Genomic DNA, 23,809 nt, shown 5'->3' with positions numbered 1-23,809 from the left:
TTGAAGTATAATTCCCCAGGAAGAAAGGACTCCTAATTCTCAGAATTCTATATCTTTTCCCTGAATTTTCAGAGATGTGTGACCCCACTTGGGATATATTTTCTGATGATTACACACACACACACACACACACACTCAGGCAAAAAAGGGCATGACGATTCTGCTGCATTTTTTGCTGGAAAAAATTATTACAAGGAGCAGTGTAACAGCAAATAAAGTGTAAATGGGGGTTAGATTAACCCTTGGATTTCTTTAGAGATGTCTTGATGGTGCAGGAAAAGGCACAAGCATGTTGCAATTTATTTTGCCATTAGTGTGCCAACAGGTCCTCAAAAGAATGGATCTGGTTCCAGTACCAGATACTATGCTGTCTACTGTTGGTTAAGTGCTGCTTTCTTGCAACATTAAGAATACTATTCTGCCTGCATTTATGAGCCAGTCATCTCTAATTTTTGCATAATTGATACAAGTGAGGCATGCAGTGTAGCTTTATCAAGTGTGTGAAAAATGGCTGTATATTACGTGTGACTTGGAGACCTTTCCAGTTACATGGGAAAGGGGAGCAGGAGGGATAGAGCACATTATGGAAAGTTTGAGGAACTGGTTAAAAGGATTGGAACAGGTCACATAATTTCACTCTTCCGTAATGTGAGCACACTGAAGATGGGCATGTTAACTTTTGTCTATTTGATCATAGGGTCATTTTAAACAGTAGATAGACTAATGGCAACTGCACAGATGTGTTAGAAGGTGACATTATACACTGGTATTTGCTTGTAGGAAACACAAGGAAGACTCACAAATTATAGATTAATAATTTCACCTTCTCCATATTAACTGAAAAGTATCATTCCATGCCCAAATATGGATGTTTACGTAAATGGTGGCTCCATTTATTCTTTCCTGTATTCAGAGAACTAAAGAACTAAACCCCATAGTCCAAGCTCATGATTTCTGAGGATTCAGAAACCCAAATACTCTGGGCCATAAACACTAAGGAAGCCTTGGCATATAAGGAAAAATCGAATGTTTTCTTATTATTTGTGTTCTCACAGAGCCCTGTATATGGGCAAGGACCCCATTGTGCTAGACACTATACAAACACAGAATAAAAAGACAATACCTGCTCCAAACAGCTTACAAGCTAAGACAAGTTTCAGAGTAACAGCCGTGTTAGTACATAATGACAGGTTTCAGCTACCACAGATGGATACATAAAGATGGAAGAGTACAAAGAAACAATGAGATCATACTGGTCAGCATGATAGGCTATGGTCTTAGCATATATTGTCAAGTGTGCTAACATTGTCTAGCCACTGTTGAGTTTTCTGTAGGTATCACAGCAAAGGAAAATTTTAAGGGTGGATTTTAAGTAGAATAATGAGTTAGTTTTTCATGTGTTTACAGGGAGCTTTCCCCAAGTGTGAGGGGCAACATGGGAGAAAGCTTGAAAATTTAACAAGAGGACAATGGAGGCTGACATCCTGGGCAGATCAGATATGGGAGTCAATCTTTCTATACTGAATGAGAGGTGAAACGTAGGGTGGGGATAGGTTGTGAAAGGCTTTGAAAGTGATGATAGATAAGAGGGAGCCAGTGGAGGGATTCGGAGAGATGTGCGACATACTCAAAGAAATAGGTATGGGTATGAGCAGGGCAAGACTGCATTTGTGAAGACCAGAAAAAAAAAAACGCAGTAATTGAGATGCAAGGTGATGATGCTGGACAAGAGTTTCAGTTGTATAAATGGCTAGGAAAGACTGTATCTTAGAAAGAGAGAGTCTGCAAAACTTAGATGTAGCCTGGATGTGAAGACCTCAAGGAAAGTCCAAGTCAAAGATGACCTCCAGTTTACAGGCCTGAGTGACAGATGGGATGATGACGTTCGCCACTGTGGTTGAGAAAGAAGTACAATAACGATTGTAAGTAATAAAATAAAGCAATAAAAGGGTTTTTTTAAAAAAAGGGGGGGCGCTACAGAGGCCCATTGCCTACATATTACGTTGGTGTCTGACCTCTGCTGCAAAAAAAAAAATCTTAGCAGGATGTTAGTATCTGTTAGTAATTATTAACCCTTTTAGTCCTTCACTTTCTGTATATTTTATTTATTTACTATTAACTATTCTTTAGAATCTTTAGGAGATTAACAAAGAATATGTTGAATTCTAAGGCCCATAAATTACCCTATTCAGGAATTCTATGTGCTAGACGGTACTTAATAATCCTGGATGCCTGTATGTCCATAGAAGTACAGATAGTCTGGGAAACCATATATATATCCAGACAATATGGATATATATATGGTGGTTCTTTACACGATCTCAGATCCAGCAGTATGTGAGGGAAAAGAGAGGAATAGCCTACACCTGCTCTTCAGCTGTGTATATATGCCAGATATCTTCTGTTGGGGAATCAAGAGGCAAGAATAATTATGGGGTAAGAAAGACCCACTGAAATACATTACACACTTGTGAGTCCTCTCACTTGTAAATAATCATGCCTTCACACAAATAAGGTAAACTGAGATTCAGACCATATTGTTTTCTTTGAAAACCCTATATAATGATACTGGTATTGGAATGTAGTTGGGGAATGAATCTGCTGTGTCCCTCCAGTTACAATGAAGAAGAGACACAGAGCCAGCTCTTTATCATATCATCACATAAAGGGGGTAATGTATCTATACCTTCTGTATTCTGCATAGTGCTATATTAATCTCTGATGATCTTTGATTAAATCATTCCAGTTGAGCCTGTTATTCGACCATCGTGAGTTGTCATTAACTCAGACATGGAACGAGGCAGACAGGACATTTATCTCCCAAACCACGAAAGGAAGCTGGTCTCCCATTCATTCATTCTTCATCACTGAGGCAGCCCTGCACTGGGGTATCTGTGTACAGTGTACTGCACCTTTCCCAATCTTTAAAGGTAGTTTGGTGGGGATGGGCAAAGCCATTTCCTGTTTTGGCCAAGCCATTTCCCCATTCCTTAGGTGGAACTGCAGCATCTTGGGGCCTGTCTGTAAATGCTGTGTAAGACATTTTCTACACCCACTTTTCTGCTCGGACATGGCTCCCAGCCTGTCTCTTGATTGTAGTAGCTTGTTGTATGGCACAACCTAAGAAACACTTCACAGCTGAAGAGCAGGTGTAGGCTATTCCTCTCTTTTCCCTGACATATGGCTGGATCTGAGATCATGTAAAGAACCACCAGCATCGTATTGTCTGAATGCTCCTTGGCTTTGGAACTCATTCCCATCTTTGAGGTGGCAGAGTCTGGATTTGTTAGCCTTCCTCACACAGTGCACATCACCACCTTTGTTCACAAGTATTTGGGAGGGGACAGAGGAGTGGTTTTTGTGGTGGCGTTTGAAGGTTAAAGGAGTGAGATTTTGTTTTGAGTTGGAGTATGGTGAAGGCAACAACATGTCAGTAGTGCAGGGGCAATTTAGTTGAGCTGACTATTGGATTCTGTGGCCTTGTGCATACTATGGTAAATGCACCCAGAGAATGTTGATGGTGCTTATTTTCATGAATTGGCAATAAATTAAAATAAATATTTATAGTAGCAAATAATTTATGTAGCGTTGTAAATCTACATTAATTTTTACAGAGAAGACATGATGGGTTCTTCTGCACATGGGACCGTATTTCCAAAAAGGTGGCCTCAAGCCTACCCTTACACAGCTTATCTAAACAGCTAGTCAGGTGCTCAACTATCTATTCACAGGTTATTACCATATTTATACTCAGTCACAGTAACTGCACATGCAGTTAAGGGTGCACTTTTGTTTGTGGACCCAAGCCTCTAACTTTGGCCCATAGTATTGAAAATAAATATAAAGGATAAATGATCAAAAACCCGCTTGCTGAAATTGTACACTATGCCAGCTGAACATTAATCTGTATCTCTGTTTATTTGTGACGTTAAAAACAAATTAACAAACTCATGTCTCATATCTTATTCTTGGTAAGTGGCGTTTAGTTTATCAGTTTGTTCTTAAGAGAAAAGGAGTACTTGTGGCACCTTAGAGACGAACCAATAAATTGGTTAGTCTCTAAGGTGCCACAGGTACTCCTTTTCTTTTTGCGAATACAGACTAACACGGCTGCTACTCTGAAACCTGTTCTTAAGAGTTAAGTCTTAGTATAACCCACACACCTCCTGAGTGTGGTGTTCTATCCCATCTAGTGGCACCAAGACCACTTAGAGAGAGATTAGTAAGTCTGCTACAGACTTAACTAAAGTCTATGTGGGTTTTAGCTCATGCAGTAGAGGCCCATGCACTAAACTTCAAAGATTCCACATTCAATCCCACCCGCCGATGACCGGAATCTATGTTACAAGTGTTATTAATCTCTCTCTAAATGGTCTTAGTGCCACTAGATGGGACAGAGCACCACATCCAGGAGGTGTGGGGTTACATTAGTATTGCAAGCCAGTACATTTACAGGTATACATTTGACATATACCCATTCATTTGCCTAGTTAATCCATGACTGAGAAGGCAATTGAGCATCAAAGGGCCAAATTACCCCCCTTTTATCCACAAGAAAGTCCTCCATCCACCAGAGGAATTCCATCATAATCACAGCACCATCTCCTCCCACAATTTCTGTGTGTCCAGGGTCCATGTGGGGTGGGGAGTGGAAGGAGAGTAGGTGCATCGAGAGGATGTATGTCACTCCCCGCCCACCTCCAGCACTAGAGATGTTACCCAGAATGAAAGTACAGTCCCAGAGGGCTGCTACTGCTGTCAGGCTGAGTCCCTTTTAGAATGACTTCACTGGGGTGGCACTATCAGGAAGCTAGGGGAGGAGGAAAGGCAGGGGGCAGAGGAACAGGACCACTGCACCCCTGGTCCCACCTTCTTGGGATTGGCACCAGCCCTTTTTCCAAAGGGGGACAAACCCCTCCTCTCAACTGTACGAGGAAGATGCTTAGTTAGGGATTGAGTTTTCTGACTTTTAACATAGGAGGGAGCGACCTGACCCAATGGATGGAGTATCGTTTGTGCTTGGACTACCTATGCAATGCCAGTCCCTTGACCCAACAGAGCTCTGACAGGCAGTCAGCACAAAGCCAGTGAAGTGCTGCCAATATTATCAAAAGGAGATTCCCACAATTCCCTTCCTTTAACCAAAGACTATAGCCTGCATACCAGAACTGCATGTGTCTGCACAGAAAATGGAGGAAGAATTGAAGAAGTTTATTAACATGTTTTCCACTTAAACAAAAACACTCTCCGCTTCATCTGCATGTAACAATAACCAAGGAATGAGATGACACAGCTTGGCCAACACGCTTATTATAAGTGCACTTCACTGTAAACGTTTATACTTTGCTCCTGAAAAGTATACTGAGGGTATTGCTAGCATCACATAGCACTCAGCTTGTGGAACTGGAAGGGAGATGAGTTATGTTCTTCTGGGGCCATATTTGGAAGCTACCTACCATTTGGTGCAATCTGGTCCATTCCAGTGGCCAACAAAACTTTTCCAAATGTGTTTGTATGAGCCCCAGGGATCAACTGTCTCGGCTAGGGATGATTAAGCGGTATTGAGAGAAAGGGTGAACTCCCCTCAGAGACAGGGAAATCACTTCACTCTCGTCAGTTCACTGGTGGAATTTCAGTTTCACTGGTGGACCCTCACCAACTCACTCCAGCACATCACGGCAAAAGCCTCATTTGGAACATGGAATCATCCGGAGCAGAAATTCTCCGACACTGGTCTGAGAGCCTCTGGTGTCCACAGAAATATGGCTGGTCACCCAGACTTGGTTCTCTTTCTCATTAATGCATTTATGCATCTCATCAATGCATTTCTCATTGCATTGAAAGACATACTTGTATGCTGAAAACTCTCTTAATATTACTGTACAATATAAGAAATTGCTGTAGTTATCACTGGCATGCTATGTGATTGCAAATGAGAGAAGAGGTGAAAAAGTTTGAAAACCTATGAACCAGGGAAACATCATTTCCACATTGCAGCTAAAATAAGCCTTATTTGCTGCTGTTTATTGGATAGCTGCCCCCTGGCATCACTGGAAAGACTTATACCTTACTATATTGTTTTGGGAGTTAGTTAATTTATTTGGCCACTTACACATGAACCCATTACTTGTCCTACAAGCTTGCTATGAACACCACTAAGAGCTGGTTAGGACACGCTCTACTAGAGCATATAACAAAGCTATTCAGTTTACTATTTTGCCTAGGTGACTGAAGTACCAGCATTTTACAAAATGACTTGTTCAGAAACAAATTATTTCTGAGTCACTGTTCTCTGCTGCAATTGTGCAGGGTTGTTTCATGTGCCTGGTAACTTGACTTTCCTTTGATTTTTTTCCCCCATACCATTTAACGACAATTTTATGTTCTAAGTTTACAGAAGTTCTTTATACAATACATACAAACAAAATGTGTCTAAGTCACTTTTGTGCTCCCTGCATGCTGGGCTGTTCAGGGCCCTGCCCAGCCCTCGGTATAAGTTAGAGCAGCTTGGAGGCTACTCAAACTCAGTAAGCTTCTCATTGTGAGTCTCTTGTGAGCTCAAGGAAGCAGCAAGTAGCCACAGAGCTCTGCATTGCAGCCTGCCCCTGAAACACGGTAATATGGCTCTCACACCAGGGGCTGGGGCTGCGGGTTTGTATAGCACTAACACCAGCTTGGTGCTGGTTGGGGTGGGTACTCTCAGGAAGCTGTTTGAAACCCCTTTTAAGTCTTTTATTCTGCACCCTTATGTCTTATTATCTAGTCTCTGTGATCTTGTATGTTTGTGTATAGCCTCAGAAACAGGATGATGCCAATTTCTACAGTCAGATGCACCCTATCTCCCTAGCCTTGCTATTGTGTGTGACAATAAAAGCCCATCTACAATTAAGCCCACTTTGAAAAGTTATCCTTGAGGAAGAAAAATGGACAGGATATTTTGAATGGGGACAGCAAGGCCAGTGTCTGCACTGTGCTGGCTGGGGCTCAGAAACAGGTTCACACAGTAGGGGGGAAGGGAAGGAATTCAGTAGATGCTGTATAATGAGACATTCTTAATCATCAAATCCCTCATTCACACCGCCTGCTCTCTGGGATTCATTCAGCTGGCTCCAAACATGAGCCTGTTCCCTCTGAAGAGCCTTGACTCCAGCTTGCGAAGGAGGATGCGTGCTGCACATAATAAGCATGCTACTTAGTTTCTCTGAGTAAAGAAATGAGAACCAACCACAAGTAGGGGGAAGGTGGAAAGTAAGCGCTGCCTCTCCTTACCCATTACTTACATAGGTCGGCAGCTGCTGCTGCCACCAGGTGTCAAGCAAGCAAAGAATCCAGTGGGGCAACCACACCCAAGCCTCCTGCAGTGAAGTGGTTGAAATGTCCCCACACTATGAATGGAACAGCAGGGATGGATACACACCCCTGGAACTCCCCATGCAGAAGCAGAAGCATAGAACGTTCTCAGGGAGCTATCCCCTCGTGACAAGCAGCACAGTCCTGGTAGTGATGGAGACCTTTGGCGTGGATGCAGCTCGCTTTGTGGCATGCACAACATGATTCTGGGATGTGCTGAGGTTCTGCCTCCAGCAGCAGCAGTAGCCCCGTCCCTTAAAAAGACAAAAACTGAGCATGGCTGGTAATCACTGTTCAAGATTTATTAGTTTTGTCACTAGTGCTGGTTTTCAAAATACCAAAGGCAATTAGACTACTAAACTACAGTTACTTGTCCAAGTTTGGAATCAATGTTGTTTATAAGAAAACAAAAATACCCCAGCCCAAGACACTTGCATTTTTGTTTTTCCTGTTCGAAGTTGTAAAGTGGCCACATTATTTTCTTTTAGCTGCTAGACAAAATGGTTTCCAGACTGTGACTTTGCATGCAAATACCAGCATGCTGCAAACATTTACAAACAAGCTATATGCCCCTGAAAATAGGGGGTTTGACAGAAGAGCCAATCTTGATTGCAGTGGCACTGGTAGACAGTAAAATAAGATTCCATCAGCTTTGTTTAGCATGGTACTGGGAATGACTCACTAAAGCTACATCCAAAAAGCATCTTCAAACTGAAGCTGCATCAAAATTATTACCATTTATATCATTTGTACATATAATGTTTAAGTAGTGCTCAAATATATAACCACTTTATGTTGACTGCTGTAGCCATCTCTCCACATGCCATCTTTAGACCAGTAAACCCAACAGCTTTTCTCCATGCTGCACCTGCAAACATCTAAAGGAAAGATTTAGCCCTTGGTCAGCTCTCTTGGTTACCTCTGAAGGTCTACTCACTATTTGCGCCTTAAAGTTCCATTAATAGAATCATATTGATCTGTGTACATATACAACAGGTTCCATAAGAATGCATTTCAGGGCAGGGGGATATCACTAATGTATGGGATTGAAGAATAATAAGGTACACACAGTAATATAAAAAGAATTAACTGCTTCTTTAGCCTGTTGGCAAAGGAGCAAATCCTAATCCCAGTACAGAGCCCAAGGACCTAGGCTGTGTGCTGGAGAGTTCTGCAGGGGCCAGGGAGGGAAAGAATATTCCACTGATAGGCCACACAACAGCACTAGAACCACTTGGAGTGCTGCTGCAGCCTCAGGGAGGAAATGGCCAATCGATAGAGGGTGTGAAGGGTAGGATGGCTAGTCAGTCTGTGCGGTCATAGATCCATGCGCTCTGGCCTACTCCTCTATATGTTGGTGCTGATGGGCAGCTGTTGTAGGGATCTAATACATCTACCTCCCTGCATGAAGCCAGGCATCCTGTTTCACCCACGTGGTGGGACATCACATCACTTTCACTGCAGTCACACACTCAATGTCAGCTACTAGAGTGTGGAGTGGGATTTGCCACAACGTGGAGAAAGGGATTTTTTTTTTACATAAAACAGACAAATGAATATGAGTCATTTATGCCTATGAGGAGACTATGGTACCCGATTATAAATGTGCAAATTCTTAAACAGCTCTTTTCCACATCTGGCCATTTAAACAACATTTTGATTGATACGTTCTTTTTTTTAAAAAAAGGAAGATTTGAATATTCAAGAACTAACTAACTCAGTATTGGCAATTGAAAATAGATATTAATAGCAACATAACCATAAATACTGTGCGCATATGTTTATCATCTCTGCAATACGCCTTACAATAAGACACACCAGTTTCTATTGTGCAGTTTATTCAGCTTCATATTTAAAAAAATTACTGAACAGTTGACAATTCACATGCATAAACTCAAAACATTCCAGCTCAGAAAAAGTATTCATTTTTTTCAGTTTTATATTAAGGCTTTTAGGACAGACAGACAGACATACAGACATTCTGGATGTCTGTATGTTTGTTTTTTAAAGGCCGTAATTGACTGAAATTTTACATTTGTTAACAAATCTAGTGAAAGTGAGTCCTGGTAGTATTTAGTTTCATTCCTTATCTTTTCAATAGTGTATAGCAGGTGGGGACCAGTGAGATTTGGAAAGAAAAGTTATCTTCAGCAAAAGTTTTCTTCAACAATGCCTTGATTTGGAGTGCTGAATAAGCCACTGTAATGTTATGTCTGCAAGGACAGATAAAAAACAAATAATCTATGAAGGGACATGAGAATGCTAGAAGGTCGTTACAATAAAAAAACCCAGAAGCCTCACATTTGACTTTATATCCATTTCAAAAGAGTGAGGAGAGAAGAAAATTGTCATCAAGCTTTTGGGGTGTTGTTGGGGTATGTTTCAAGGCCAAGACCTTCACAGGTAGCTTACAGTCTTGGGCACTTTACACATGACCCATCCCCCGCTGTGATATGCTCAAGATGAGAGTTCCCACAGTTTTCCCTATTTGTTTATCAGGCTCCATGGGAGGAGGGGAGCAGGGGCAGGGAGTACTGGGTTAGGGCATGGTAATGATTTCTATTGCTCTGCCGAAGACAAGGGATTACTTCTCCTTGCCCTGCTCTTCTCCAGCTTTGTGTAGGATAGAAGAGTCAAGCAGATCCTTAGCGGATGTAAATCGATATAATTCCATTGGGTCCATGGGGCTCCACTGATTTACACCAGCTGAGGGTCTGGCACTATTTTGCTAAAGAATGGAAAAACATCCAATATTTAAATAAGTGGTCTGGGAAATAGTGAACTCCTTAGTGCTTAGTTGGGATGTCTTTGAACTCAAAGACGTTCTAGTACAGAGGACTTAAAGCTTAAAAGTCTGCAGCAGCCCCTAGGAGTAACATCTACTTGACAGCTGCCTACAAGACCAGTATCCATCAGAAGTTTATTAAATTAGATAACATACTGGTATCTTTCTATCCAAGAAATAACAGTCTGCAAGTACCACAAATTGTATAATATATTTAGTTTATGTTTAAGATGCATCTTCAAGGCTTCAATTAAAGTAATTTAATGATCTTCTGCAGAACTAAATGTCTGTCTGACTACTCTATTTGCTTCCTAAAATTTCTAGACTGTTTTGAAGGGTTGCTTTAATAACAGGCTTGGGTCAAAACGTCTCCAGCTATAAAGCTGCCTAAGGGAGTTGGATGCTCACTCCCCATTAAAATCTCAATCATAATGTAAGTAGTGCACAGAAAGTATTGTCAAAATAACATGCTTACCTATGTTATCCTTTTCTTTACAGGAAATAGAATAGCAGCAGATTTCTCGGTCTTGAATAGCTGAAAGGTTTCTATAGAAAGGAAATTCCATTAAGTAGTTTTATTATTGCACAAAACCAAACCCAAGCATTTTCCACACAATCCACTAAGTTAAGTTTGCAAATTTGTATTCAAAGGGCCAAACTCTAACCTCTGACATGCAACTTTAAAACTCCACTATTGCTTACAATAAGTGCATTTTTTAAAGTGTTAAATGTTTTAAGGGCTTCAAAGCCTTTCTGATTAAGCCAGGTTTAATAGAGAAAGATAGAAAAGAGTAGGTATCCATATGTCTGAGACAATATTTCTTAGTAGTAACTAGGAAACAATGCCTTGTCTTAAAAGGTAAACTTTCACCCTTTTGTATCAGAAACCAACGTTTTTATGAGTTTACAACATTTTGCAACAATAGTATTCAAAGGAGCTCAACAGCAATCTTTGGGAGGTTCACAACACCATGCGAAGTTTACTAGGTTAAGAACTAAGGATCTAAGATTCCTGTATAAATGTGGATGCTGCCTGTGGGGAAAAAAAATCTGTATTTTAAATAATATTTTTAGTCTTTTTTAGGTACTTATATGTCCCCCACTATTTAGTGTCTGAGTGTCTCACAGTCTATAATGTATTTATCCTCACAACACCCCTGTGAGGTAGGGAACTGCCATTATCCCCATTTTACAGATGTGAAACTAAGGCACAGAGAGGTTAAGTGACTTGTCCAAGGTCACAAAGGAAGTCTTTGGTAGAGCAGTGAATTGAACTCTGGTCCCCCGAGTCCCATCTTAGTGCCCTAACCACTGGACCATCCTTCCTCTCTGAATTCTTTTTCAAAAGGGATTGCATCCCACAAATGAAAAAGTGGTTTGATGCACAAACTTATTTAAGCAAAATTACTGCTGTATTGGCAGGGCCTTACCAAATTCAGAGTCCATCCTGGTCAATTTCATGGTCATTGGATTTTAAAATTAGTCATTTTCATGGTTTCAGATGTTTACATCTGAAATTTCACAGTGTTGTAACCATGGGGATTCCGACCCAAAAAGGGCTTGCGGGACTGCCACTCTCACTTCTCTGCCACCCGTTGGGCTCAGAAGGCAGCAGCCATGGAGCTTCCTGCAGCTAGGGTAGGTTTCTGGAGATGGGTCTGATCTCCCCCATGTTGCTGTGAGCGTCCCAGACAGGGGCTCCTAGCTGCTAGTCCTGGTGGGGCTGGGGAGGGAAGGGACTTCCTCTTTCCTTGCATGGCTGCTCTCGGAGGGGAGGGGGGGAGATCAGACCCAGCGGCGAGCTGGAGTCGCGTGAATCGGTTGTTAAATTTTGAAGCCAGTTTAGAACCGGTTGTTAAAGGGGTGGGCAAACTCCGGCCCGCGGGCCACATCCGCACCACAGGACTGTCCTGTACGGCCCACCTGAGCTCTCGGCTGGGGAGGCTCCCCTGAGAATCCCTTTTTAGTTTTTACTCACCCAGAGGTGCTCCAGGTCTTCGGCGGCACTTTGGTGGCGGGTCCTTCACTTGCTCCTGGCCTTCTGCAATGGGTCCTTCAGTGCCACCGAAGACCCGGAGCGACTGAAGGGCCTGCTGCCGAAGTGCTGAAGACCCAGAGCGACTGAAGGAACCTGTTCTTCAGCTTTTGGCAGCTCATCACTGATCAGACCCACCTTGCTGCGGATTTTCCTGCAGCTGTGGGAGGTACCCAGAGGTGGGTCTGATCTCCCACTGGAAGCAGTCCCTGCAGAGGAAGAGAAAGTCCTGTCCCTCCCCAGCCCCGTTGGGACTAGCAGCTGGAGTCCGGTGCATGCTAGGTGTCCTGAGCCCTGCTCCCTCCCCCTTCCTTCCAATAGCTAGATTTCACTGGGGAGATCTGATTTCATGGCCCATGACCCATTTTTCATGGCCAGGAATTTGTTTAGGTCCCTATGTATTAGACTTCTTTGTACAAAAGTAGATTTCCCTTACCCACTGTAATAATTTAAGCAAGTTTCAGTAATCAAAAGCTATGTGCTTTGGTTGTATGCCAAAAATATTGAGTTGCTTAAGTTTACAGACAATAGTTTCAAATGACTCTCTTCTAACAACAGTCAAGCATAAAACTGCCATTACAATGCATCCTGGATAGCGTAAGAAGGAACAAAACTCTTTACATTAGTTGCATCTTCAGTGATGAGGAAAAAAAAGATATCTGAAACAACTTTATACAACTGAAACTATCAGAAGGAAAGATTCAATAGTGGTTTCCTCAGTCATCAACCATTGCTATTTTAGATACCAGTGCAGCTAAATTGGAGCATCTGAGAATGTAAAATAGAATCTGTCACTGTAGTACGCTTCCAATGATTTTGCCTTTACACAACAGTGTTTCAGAATGCCCCAACTATTTAGATAGGCCAGCTACTTACAATTTCTCAATTAGCTGTTTTTCATCCAGTGCACCAGGAAGGTCTCTTTTATTTCCAAGGACTAGCACCTGTGAAATAATTCACATTCAAATTAATGTAAATTTCATGTAATTTTTTTTAATTTTATTAACTATTTAGTATCATAATTTCATTCTATTACCTTTAACACCTAAATATTTAAGACATGATGGCCTACATTCTCAAAAGTGACTAGTGATATTTGTGTTCCACATGGAACACACCTTAAAAGGGCCCGATTTTCACAAAGGGTTGAGCATTCACAGGCTCAAAATTACAACCCTTTAAGGTGCTTCAAGTTAGGCACACAAAAAGCAGCCAGTGCCATATTCCCTCCCCCACCCCGTATCCCTTCCATGCAGAAGCAGTCATAGGAGCCTCCATTTAGAACTAGGTAAGAGATGTAAGAAAAAATAAAATAAAATAGATGCTTGTGCTCACAGAACTGCATAAAGAGTACAAAGTGCACCATGTATAACTTAACACTGGATAAACTTCCTGTATATTTTAATGGAAGACAAAATAAGAGATGGAGGGGTTTTAAAATCATGGTCACATTACTGTTTTAATGTATGTCACAACTGCAAGTAAAAGTCCAGATTAAAATGAAATAACACATTAAAATTCATTCATTGTCATCCTTGGGTTAATAACACTATCTTCCTATTATGCCAAGGAATAACTGCAGTAAATAAAGAATAGTTCAATACTAGTTACTTGCAACAAACTAATAAGTAAAAACGACATACTATTGCAACCTGAAAATTTAGGTGGACCCACAGACTGTGATATAACAGCACACAAAAGGAAAGGAACTTCATTATGCACTGCTAAAAATCTCAGATCCCTTTCAATCTCCTCATGCTCAGTAGGTAAGGAGCACAACAGTATGGGGAAATCTGACGAAAAACTGAAATAGGAGCTCCCTACTTTTTTGTCCCTGTCCTTGTAAATCCTGGCTGCAGTTCTATTTTCTCTTCCCTAGTTGACTCGTCCAATAATATGCAGTGAGGTTACAGAGGGGGGTCTCAAATCTTTCTGTTGCAATAGTGGGTGGGATCAGAAATTTTGTCTGGATTCATTCTGCAAATCTCATCTTACTGCAATTATCTGGATGTCAGTTTATTGTCTACTCCTTCTCATCCAGCTCTCTTTTAGCTAGCATTTTCCTAGGTCAATGACTGGTCAGAACTGGAAGTAGTTGCCCATAGAAAATACGCAGGGGCCAAGCAATAGCCCTACGTTCCTAATACTCTTTGTCCTGGGTCAGAGAACAATCTATTTTCCTTCCCAAAACATCATCTCTGTGGATGGGCCCCATGTCCTCTTTTGCTGATATCAGTATCCAGACAGAAGAATGATGTAAGGCTGAGGATAACCTATTATAAAATTGCAAATTATTTTTAACAAAACATTCAGTTCCACCTCCTCAGTTACTTAATGGTGCTTCAAGCTCACATTATTCTTTGCCAAAAGTCAAGATCCTGCTTGAGGACAGATTAATTTTTGCATTCTTTTTTATATTTACATGTTTTTACTTTGCAGCCAACATCTTCCTTGACCTGTAGAAGCGGATGACTACTTCATGCTTGAGTTCTGCTAACCAGCCTCTACAAAGACAAGTCTCATACATCTTAAGATATTGCTACTAATATCTCTGGGTCACCAGTTCAAATCTGGCCCACACTGGTACTGACTGAAAAGTATTACCAACTGATAATGCCCTATGTGCAATTAATTTGATAGGCTCAATCCACCTCCAAATTTTTATTGACCCTCACACCAGAAGATGTACAAACACACACTGTAGCAGTGATACCATGTGATAATAACCAGAGCTCTGTGGAAAACTGTCACAAATTCTCACAAAAACAGAACTGGATTTTATGTTTTGTGGGAAATTCTGCGATTTCGAGGTTTTTTCCATTCTGAAAAGGAATAAAGCCACAACATTTCTAAATGTAATGGAAAATAAAAGTCTGACAAAAAATAGTTCAGGTCGATCAAAGCATTTCATTCAGATTTTGACCTTTTTTTTAAAAAAAATAATTTAATATAAAAAAAAGTAATTTTGAAACAAAATCAAAATAGTTCATTCTGAAAATGTCAAAACACTACATTTCAACATTATTAAAAAGCTTCACTTCTGTTTTTTCTAAACAAAATTCTATTGAAATGGATGTGTTTTATGCAACTTTTCAATTTTGACAAAAATGGCATTTTTCATCAAAAAACCACTTCAGTGAAAAAAATGTCCAACCAGTTCTAGTGTTGTATAGCCAACCTGCATCACATTTGGGCTGGGATTTTCAAAGGTTTCAGGGAATGGAGTTCACTGGGAGTCAGGTGCCCTTAGGTTTCTTTGAAAATCCCAGACTCAAGCTATAAAGTCTAAATTCACATGTGAACAATTAAGTAAGTAAATAAATCCATTTATTCATGTCTGAATATCAATGACACCATAGCAGACCAATTACATAAATACAAAAACTCAAAAACACTTACTGGAATTCCATGCAACTGTGGCTTGTCTATTAAGCTGTGTAGTTCATTTTTCGAAGCTTCTACTTTTTCTAAATCTGCTGCATCCACCATGTAACTAAAATGGGAAAATTGTCACTTGTACTTTTATCCATTACACATAGAAAACATTATTAAAAATATCTGAAATGTGTCCAATGTACCCACTCCTCCCCCACTGAGCAGATGATTTTTGAAATATCAATTTTTCCTATTTCATTGGGAATAAAGAAAAAAAAGAAAATTAAATACAGGTTGTGGGAAGACAGAAATTTCTGGAAAATGTAATTGATTGCAATACAAAGGATGCTGGATGTGCAAAATATACCATATACGTGTGCCACGTCCTTTTACTTAATGACTTGTCAGATCCAAACATAGTTTAAAAAAAGATTTTTTTTGGAGTAACCTTCTCAGTTGGCAGGAGATGGGCAGTATTACACTCCAAGCATAAGGAACCACCACCTACTAAACTATATCGGGCAAACGGACGTGAAGCATGTGCACCCGGCAAATACGTATGTGAGAATCAAAATCTCCAGGAATAATTGAAGTGTAGGGAATAATCTTGCATAAGCGAGGGGACTGACTGGATAATTTAATAGATCTTCATCTAGGGCCTGATTTTTGGGCCTGGCCTTTTCACTAACATCAATGGGATCTGGATCAGGTTCCTAAATTCTACAAGTGTATATCCTTCTAATGTTCCCATGTTATTTCCAATAGACCATTTGAGAGAAATTTTCTCCCAACCTCCAAAATCTGGCCATCGGTTTAACTCACTGCATATGACCAAGAATGACTGGGTTAAGAAAATGATCCCACTTTTACACAAAAGATAGTGTTAGTGACCAAGTAGATTTTTCTTGTTGAATTTTAGTACGACTATGGATATGATTTTGTCACAGTAAAATTAGGCAACGTTCACGGAACAATTATGGTAAAAATGTACAAAATCAGAGTATGGGCATGGCAACAAAAATTGCCTAACAATTTAACAAAGTATTACAGTGTAATGTTAACGCAATAATTTTCATTTCCTTGTCAAAGTAAACTATTTTGAAATTATATATGCATTGTGTGCAATCAATTTTCAAACAAAAATAATGAAAAGCTATATTACTAAAAAGAATCAGTTATTTTTGTTAAGTCCCTTGTACAAACTGTTGCAATTTTGGTATAAGAAGTTATTTTTTATGTGGTGTCTATTGACACCAAGCACATTTTTAATAGGATAAGGAGCATTTGGCATCAACATCATTGACTGGTAATGCTAAGTATCGCAGGGCAACTGCTGACAGAGCTGGGAATCTGGCCATCATACTTCTTTAGAACTGGAAAACATGCTCTTTCCTCAATTCCTGAACTGCTCCATAGCAAGCCCAATCTTCTAAGTGCAGCAATTTTGTCTTCAAACAATGGTATATTTTCAAATTCTGTGCTTTCACAAACCTCAAGGTGTTTTGCTTGGTTTGGCTCAAATACACGGCATGCCCGAAGAAAGCGGCAGCAGATGGGTGACAGTGGGAGGTTGAGTCAGTGTCCATGTATGACACCTTTTTTGTTGTTGTTGTTTGAGCTTTCCAAGAGTGCTGGTTTTGCTGCTGGGTGTTGGCAAGATTCAGAGCAGCTCTCTACCCACAATGCAGGGTCACACACTTAATTTTTGACTTCATGAGCAAGAACTGTGAGCTCTTCATAAGCTGTAAGCATGTTCATGATTTGGGGTGCAAACTCTTTTAGAGCCTGGAGTTCTTCAATAAATGCTGCGGATTGGCAAGGATAACGATCTCTTGAAAACTTGAACTACTGCTATAACCATTCTCCTCTGTAAAAAATATGAAACATAATCTTCAGTGTGTCCAATGTGATAAAGGGCCGCATTGAACCAGCTGTTCCATATGGTTATTATGGGGGTTGGTAAGATGGAAGGACTTTGTGCTATTTCCATTAGAAACATGCAGAACTGGGCTTTTCTGGCAGGGCAGGCAGTGAAAGCATGTTTCACAGACACAACTAATTCATTTACTTTCAATAGTATCTTCCTCCTCAGATTGCCCAGAAGGTTAAGCAAATGTGCCATGCATGTAAGAGATACAGCATTTAAAAACAAAGGTTTCAAACCTCAATCCCAAGCTTTTCCCATGTAGGTGGCATTATCGGTCACAAACTCAGTGATGGAATCAAACGGTATTGTGGATTTTTCAACAATTTCCCGTATTGCTTTGCTGACTGTTTTTAAATCAACTACTTCCAAAACTTTACAGTGTAACAAAAAAACACCCAGCTTGAGTTCACCTGCATTATCACTGCTTGCGGGAATGGGACGGCAAGAATGTTACGCACGCATCTTTCTTCAGAATTGGTTGTTTCATCTGCCACAATGCTAATTCATTCACAGGACTGCAACTTTTCTTTTAAATTCTTCAAAATGCCAGTCAAACATTTTGGGGAGGTAAAACTTTCTAAGTTGATCTGCACTTGGTATAACACTTACCTTGCTCTCTAAAAACCTTCTCACAGTTTTGGATTGTCGAGGGTATTCAGGGGAATATTTGCAGCAGAGAAGACTTCTGTTAACTTGAACACTACATTTCTCCTGTAAAGCTGCTCTTCGGTCTTGATATTAAACAGCTTTCTGCTTTTTTTAAAAATTTCTATCTTCATCCATTTGTAATGCCTCTCATTTGCGCTTATGAGTTGCACTTCCAATATACTTATCACAGGTTTCAGAGTAACAGCCGTGTTAGTCTGTATTCGTAAAAAGAAAAGGAGTACTTGTGGCACCTTACAGATGAACCAATTTATTTGAGCATAAGCTTTCGTGAGCTACAGCTCACTTCATCGGATGCATACTGTGGAAAGTACAGAAGATCTTTTTATACACACAAACCATGAAAAAATGGGTGTTTACCACTACAAAAGGTTTTCTCTCCCCCCACCCCACTCTCTTGCTGGTAATAGCTTATCTAAAGTGATCACTCTCCTTACAATGTGTATGATAATCAAGGTGAGCCATTTCCAGCACAAATCCAGGGTTTAACAAGAACATCGGGGGGGGGGAAGGGTAGGAAAAAACAAGGGGAAATAGGTTACCTTGCATAAGGACTTAGTCACTCCCAGTCTCTATTCAAGCCTAAGTTAATTGTATCCAATTTGCAAATGAATTCCAATTCAACAGTCTCTCGCTGGAGTCTGGTTTTGAAGTTTTTCTGTTGTAATATCGCAACTTTCATGACTGTAATCGTGTGACCAGAGAGATTGAAGTGTTCTCGGACTGGTTTATGAATGTTATAATTCTTGACATCTGATTTGTGTCCATTTATTCTTTTACGTAGAGACTGTCCAGTTTGACCAATGTACATGGCAGAGGGGCATTGCTGGCACATGATGGCATATATCACATTGGTGGATGTGCAGGTGAATGAGCCTCTGATAGTGTGGTTGATGTGATTAGGCCCTGTGATGGTGTCCCCTGAATAGATATGTGGGCACAGTTGGCAACGGGCTTTGTTGCAAGGATAGGTTCCTGGGTTAGTGGTTCTGTTGTGTGGTATGTGGTTGCTGGTGAGTATTCGCTTCAGGTTGGGGGGCTGTCTGTAGGCAAGGACTGGCCTGTCTCCCAAGATTTGTGAGAGTGTTGGGTCATCTTTCAGGATAGGTTGTAGGTCCTTAATAATGCGTTGGAGGGGTTTTAGTTGGGGGCTGAAGGTGACGGCTAGTGGCATTCTGTTATTTTCTTTGTTAGGCCTGTCCTGTAGTAGGTGACTTCTGGGAACTCTTCTGGCTCTATCAATCTGTTTCTTCACTTCCGCAGGTGGGTATTGTAGTTGTAAGAATGCTTGATAGAGATCTTGTAGGTGTTTGCCTCTGTCTGAGGGGTTGGAGCAAATGCAGTTGTATCGCAGAGCTTGGCTGTAGACAATGGATCATGTGGTGTGGTCAGGGTGAAAGCTGGAGGCATGTAGGTAGGAATAACGGTCAGTAGGTTTCCTGTATAGAGTGGTGTTTATGTGACCATCGTTTATTAGCACTGTAGTGTCCAGGAAGTGGATCTCTTGTGTGGACTGGACCAGGCTGAGGTTGATGGTGGGATGGAAATTGTTGAAATCGTGGTGGAATTCCTCAAGTGCTTCTTTTCCATGGGTCCAGATGATGAAGATGTCATCAATATAGCGCAAGTAGAGTAGGGGCGTTAGGGGACGAGAGCTGAGGAAGCATTGTTCTAAGTCAGCCATACAAATGTTGGCATACTGTGGGGCCATGAGGGTACCCACAGCAGTGCCACTGATTTGAAGGTATACACTGTCCCCAATTTACAACACACACTTTGCTTCTCTACAAAAGAAAAAGGACACTAAACTTTCTAAACTACTACATGCCACAAGGGGCCACAGCAATGGTTCCCTCAACCCACCTAGCAATATTGTTAACCTATCCAACTATACTCTTAGCTCAGCTGAAGCAGCTGTCCTATATAGGGGCCTCTCCTTCTGCCCCCCCATCCCCACGAACATGATACAGTTCTGTGGTGACCTAGAATCCTATTTTCGACATCTCCGACTCAAGGAATATTTCCAACACAACTCTGAACAACATACTAATCCACAGAGACCTCCCTACCAACACTACAAAAAGAAGGATTCTAGGTGGACTCCTCCTGAAGGTTGAGACAGCAGACTGGACTTCTACATAGAGTGCTTCCGCCGACTTGCACGGGCTGAAATTGTGGAAAAGCAGCATCACTTGCCCTACAACCTCAGTCGTGCAGAACACAATGCCATCCACAGCCTCAGAAACAACTCTGACATCATAATCAAAAAGGCTAACAAAGGAGGTGCTGTTGACATCATGAATAGGTAGGAATATGAACAAGAGGCTGCTCGGCAGCTCTCCAACACCACTTTCTACAAGTCATTACCCTCTGATCCCACTGAAAGTTACCAAAAGAAACTCCTCAAGAAACTCCCTGAAAAAGCACAAGATCAAATCACAGACACACCCCTGGAACTCCAACCTGGGATATTCTATCTACTACCCAAGATCCATAAACCTGGAAATCCTGGGCACCCCATCATCTCAGGCACTGGCACCCTGACAGCAGAATTGTCTGGCTATGTAGATTCCCTCCTCAGGCCCTACGCTACCAGCACTCCCAGCTACCTTCGAGACACCACTGACTTCTTGAGGAAACTACAATCCATCGGTGATCTTTCTGATAACACCATCCTGGCCACTATGGATGTAGAAGCCCTCTACACCAACATTCCACACAAAGATGGACTACGAGCCGTCAAGAACACTATCCCCGATAATGTCACGGCTAACCTGGTGGCTGAACTTTGTGACTTTGTCCTTACCCATAACTATTTTACATTTGGGGACAATGTATACCTTCAAATCAGCGGCACTGTTATGGGTACCCGCATGGCCCCACAGTATGCCAACATTTGTATGGCTGACTTAGAACAACGCTTCCTCAGCTCTCGTCCCCTAACGCCCCTACTCTACTTGCGCTATATTGATGACATCTTCATCATCTGGACCCATGGAAAAGAAGCACTTGAGGAATTCCACCACGATTTCAACAATTTCCATCCCACCATCAACCTCAGCCTGGACCAGTCCACACAAGAAATCCACTTCCTGGACACTATGGTGCTAATAAGCGATGGTCACATAAACACCACCCTATATCGGAAACCTACTGACCGCTATTCCTACCTACATGCATCCAGCTTTCATCCAGACCACACCACATGATCCATTGTCTACAGCCAAGCTCTGCGATACAACCGCATTTGCTCCAACCCCTCAGACAGAGGCAAACACCTACAAGATCTCTATCAAGCATTCTTACAACTACAATACCCACCTGCGGAAGTGAAGAAACAGATTGATAGAGCCAGAAGAGTTCCCAGAAGTCACCTACTACAGGACAGGCCTAACAAAGAAAATAACAGAATGCCACTAGCCATCACCTTCAGCCCCCAACTAAAACCCCTCCAACGCATTATTAAGGACCTACAACCTATCCTGAAAGATGACCCAACACTCTCACAAATCTTGGGAGACAGGCCAGTCCTTGCCTACAGACAGCCCCCCAACCTGAAGCGAATACTCACCAGCAACCACATACCACACAACAGAACCACTAACCCAGGAACCTATCCTTGCAACAAAGCCCGTTGCCAACTGTGCCCACATATCTATTCAGGGGACACCATCACAGAGCCTAATCACATCAGCCACACTATCAGAGGCTCATTTACCTGCACATCCACCAATGTGATACATGCCATCATGTGCCAGCAATGCCCCTCTGCCATGTACATTGGTCAAACTGGACAGTCTCTACGTAAAAGAATAAATGGACACAAATAAGATGTCAAGAATTATAACATTCATAAACCAGTCCGAGAACACTTCAATCTCTCTGGTCACACGATTACAGACATGAAAGTTGCGATGTTACAACAGAAAAACTTCAAAACCAGACTCCAGCGAGAGACTGTTGAATTGGAATTCATTTGCAAATTGGATACAATTAACTTAGGCTTGAATAGAGACTGGGAGTGGCTAAGTCCTTATGCAAGGTAACCTATTTCCCCTTGTGTTTACTTACCTCCTCCCCCCAAGACGTTCTTGTTAAACCCTGGATTTGTGCTGGAGATGGCCCACCTTGATTATCATACACATTGTAAGGAGAGTAATCACTTTTGATAAGCTATTATCAGCAGGAGAGCGGGGTGGGGGGAGAGAAAACCTTTTATAGTGGTAAACACCCATTTTTTAATGGTTTGTGTGTATAAAAAGATCTTCTGTACTTTCCACAGTATGCATCCGATGAAGTGAGCTGTAGCTCACGAAAGCTTATGCTCAAATAAATTGGTTCATCTCTAAGGTGCCACAAGTACTCCTTTTCTTTATACTTATCACAGCCAGCCTTTCTCATAAAATCAACAGGTACATTGCATGACATAAAAAATAACTTTCCTCCACTTTCACGGAATGTACTGCTCTGGTTACTGCTTAGCGCTTGATTTTGCTACTTTGCTAATTTTTTTTTTGTTTGCTGTTGTTCTCCTAGTCTAATTTCAAATTAATTGCTATAAGCCCTTCTTTTACAAGATGCATGACTCTTACTTGTGAAATTTAATGAAGGCCACATGATGTTACATTCTTAGTTACTGTTGCTGGAAGACTGCATTCACCACCACTCACTTTGTTTACAGTCAAACAAATGTTAGTAAATTTATTTTGTTTTTTTTTCCATATACTTCTAGTTCTTACAAGTAAAAAAATTGAACAGTTTTACAGGGATGGAATGGTGCATTTTAAGGCATTCTCGCAGCGTCAAACTGAAACAAATGGCAAAATTCACCGATTCAATGACAGTAGCGACCTCTGTAACATAATCGTATCCACAAGTATGGTTAATTCATCTATTTTTGGGGCCAGAGACTAAATGTTGAAAAAAGCTACTCCATGTTTTAAAGCTTTTTTTGTTTTAAGGTTTAAAGCACTGTCTACCAAGTTAAATTCAACATATAACCATGATGGAAAGCAGGCAGTCACACAAAAGAGGTAAATGACTGAGAAATATCTGTAGGTGGAGGGGACTGAAAGTGGAAATTGGCAATATTACAAAAAATATTTAAATCATTGATTTGTAAAGAGATACATGAAGAAGCTTACACAACTGCATTGACTCCTCTGCAATAGCGCTCCCACATGCTTCGAAACCTTGGCTGTCCCCCAATGTCCCATACCTGGAGGGGAAAAAAGGCTTCCGATGTTATTCTGAATATACCATTAGCATGAACAGAGATTTAGAAATTAGAACAGAAGTCTTAAGTTAAATTTTAATGTCTATAAAGATGAAGTTGTTCAATCACATTAACAACGGTATGTGTGAGGGTAAGGAGACTGGAAGAAAGGATGCATTAGCCCTCTAGTGACATGAAGGACAGACAGTAAAAAGCTGGGTGGGGAAAAGAATGAGCCAGTGTAATGATGGACTAATCTGGCTACCTCTATTATCTCAATAGTTTTCACATTTGATCGCTGACGAGGCTTTTAAAGATATGAGGTCAAGACAATCAGAAGAAGAAAGAAAATGATAGTCAATTGCAAAGTTGGAGAACCACTCAGTGATGAGACATATGACTAATCAGTTCACCACATGAAAAGAAAAGCTCAAATATACATACATTCTACAAAAA

General features: G+C 41.1%; 1 protein-coding gene across 3 annotated transcripts in view; it reads right to left on the bottom strand.

Moving 5' to 3' along the window:
- Nucleotides 1-7,631: 7,631 nt before the first annotated feature.
- The window catches only part of LOC140905265 (ADP-ribosylation factor-like protein 8B), a 52,261-nt gene continuing 36,083 nt past the window's right edge, over nucleotides 7,632-23,809 (bottom strand). Inside the window, exons 3-7 of one of the 3 annotated variants that reach the window (XM_073328234.1) lie at nucleotides 23,283-23,356; nucleotides 15,570-15,663; nucleotides 13,047-13,114; nucleotides 10,611-10,681; nucleotides 7,632-8,228 (exon numbers count right to left, since the gene is read on the bottom strand). In XM_073328234.1, the coding sequence (XP_073184335.1) occupies nucleotides 8,113-8,228; nucleotides 10,611-10,681; nucleotides 13,047-13,114; nucleotides 15,570-15,663; nucleotides 23,283-23,356 (423 nt within the window). In that variant the 3' untranslated portion in view covers nucleotides 7,632-8,112. Of the gene's footprint in view, nucleotides 8,229-9,171; nucleotides 9,564-10,610; nucleotides 10,682-13,046; nucleotides 13,115-15,569; nucleotides 15,664-23,282; nucleotides 23,357-23,809 lie in introns of those variants that run through there. The other 2 variants (XM_073328236.1, XM_073328237.1) reach the window with 2 other exon arrangements.

The sequence above is a fragment of the Lepidochelys kempii genome, chromosome 1, assembly GCF_965140265.1.
Source record: "Lepidochelys kempii isolate rLepKem1 chromosome 1, rLepKem1.hap2, whole genome shotgun sequence".
In the NCBI taxonomy this organism is placed as follows: Eukaryota; Metazoa; Chordata; order Testudines; family Cheloniidae; genus Lepidochelys; species Lepidochelys kempii.
The sequence above is the reverse complement of the archived record's forward strand: the minus strand, read 5'-3'. Positions and strand labels throughout refer to the sequence as shown.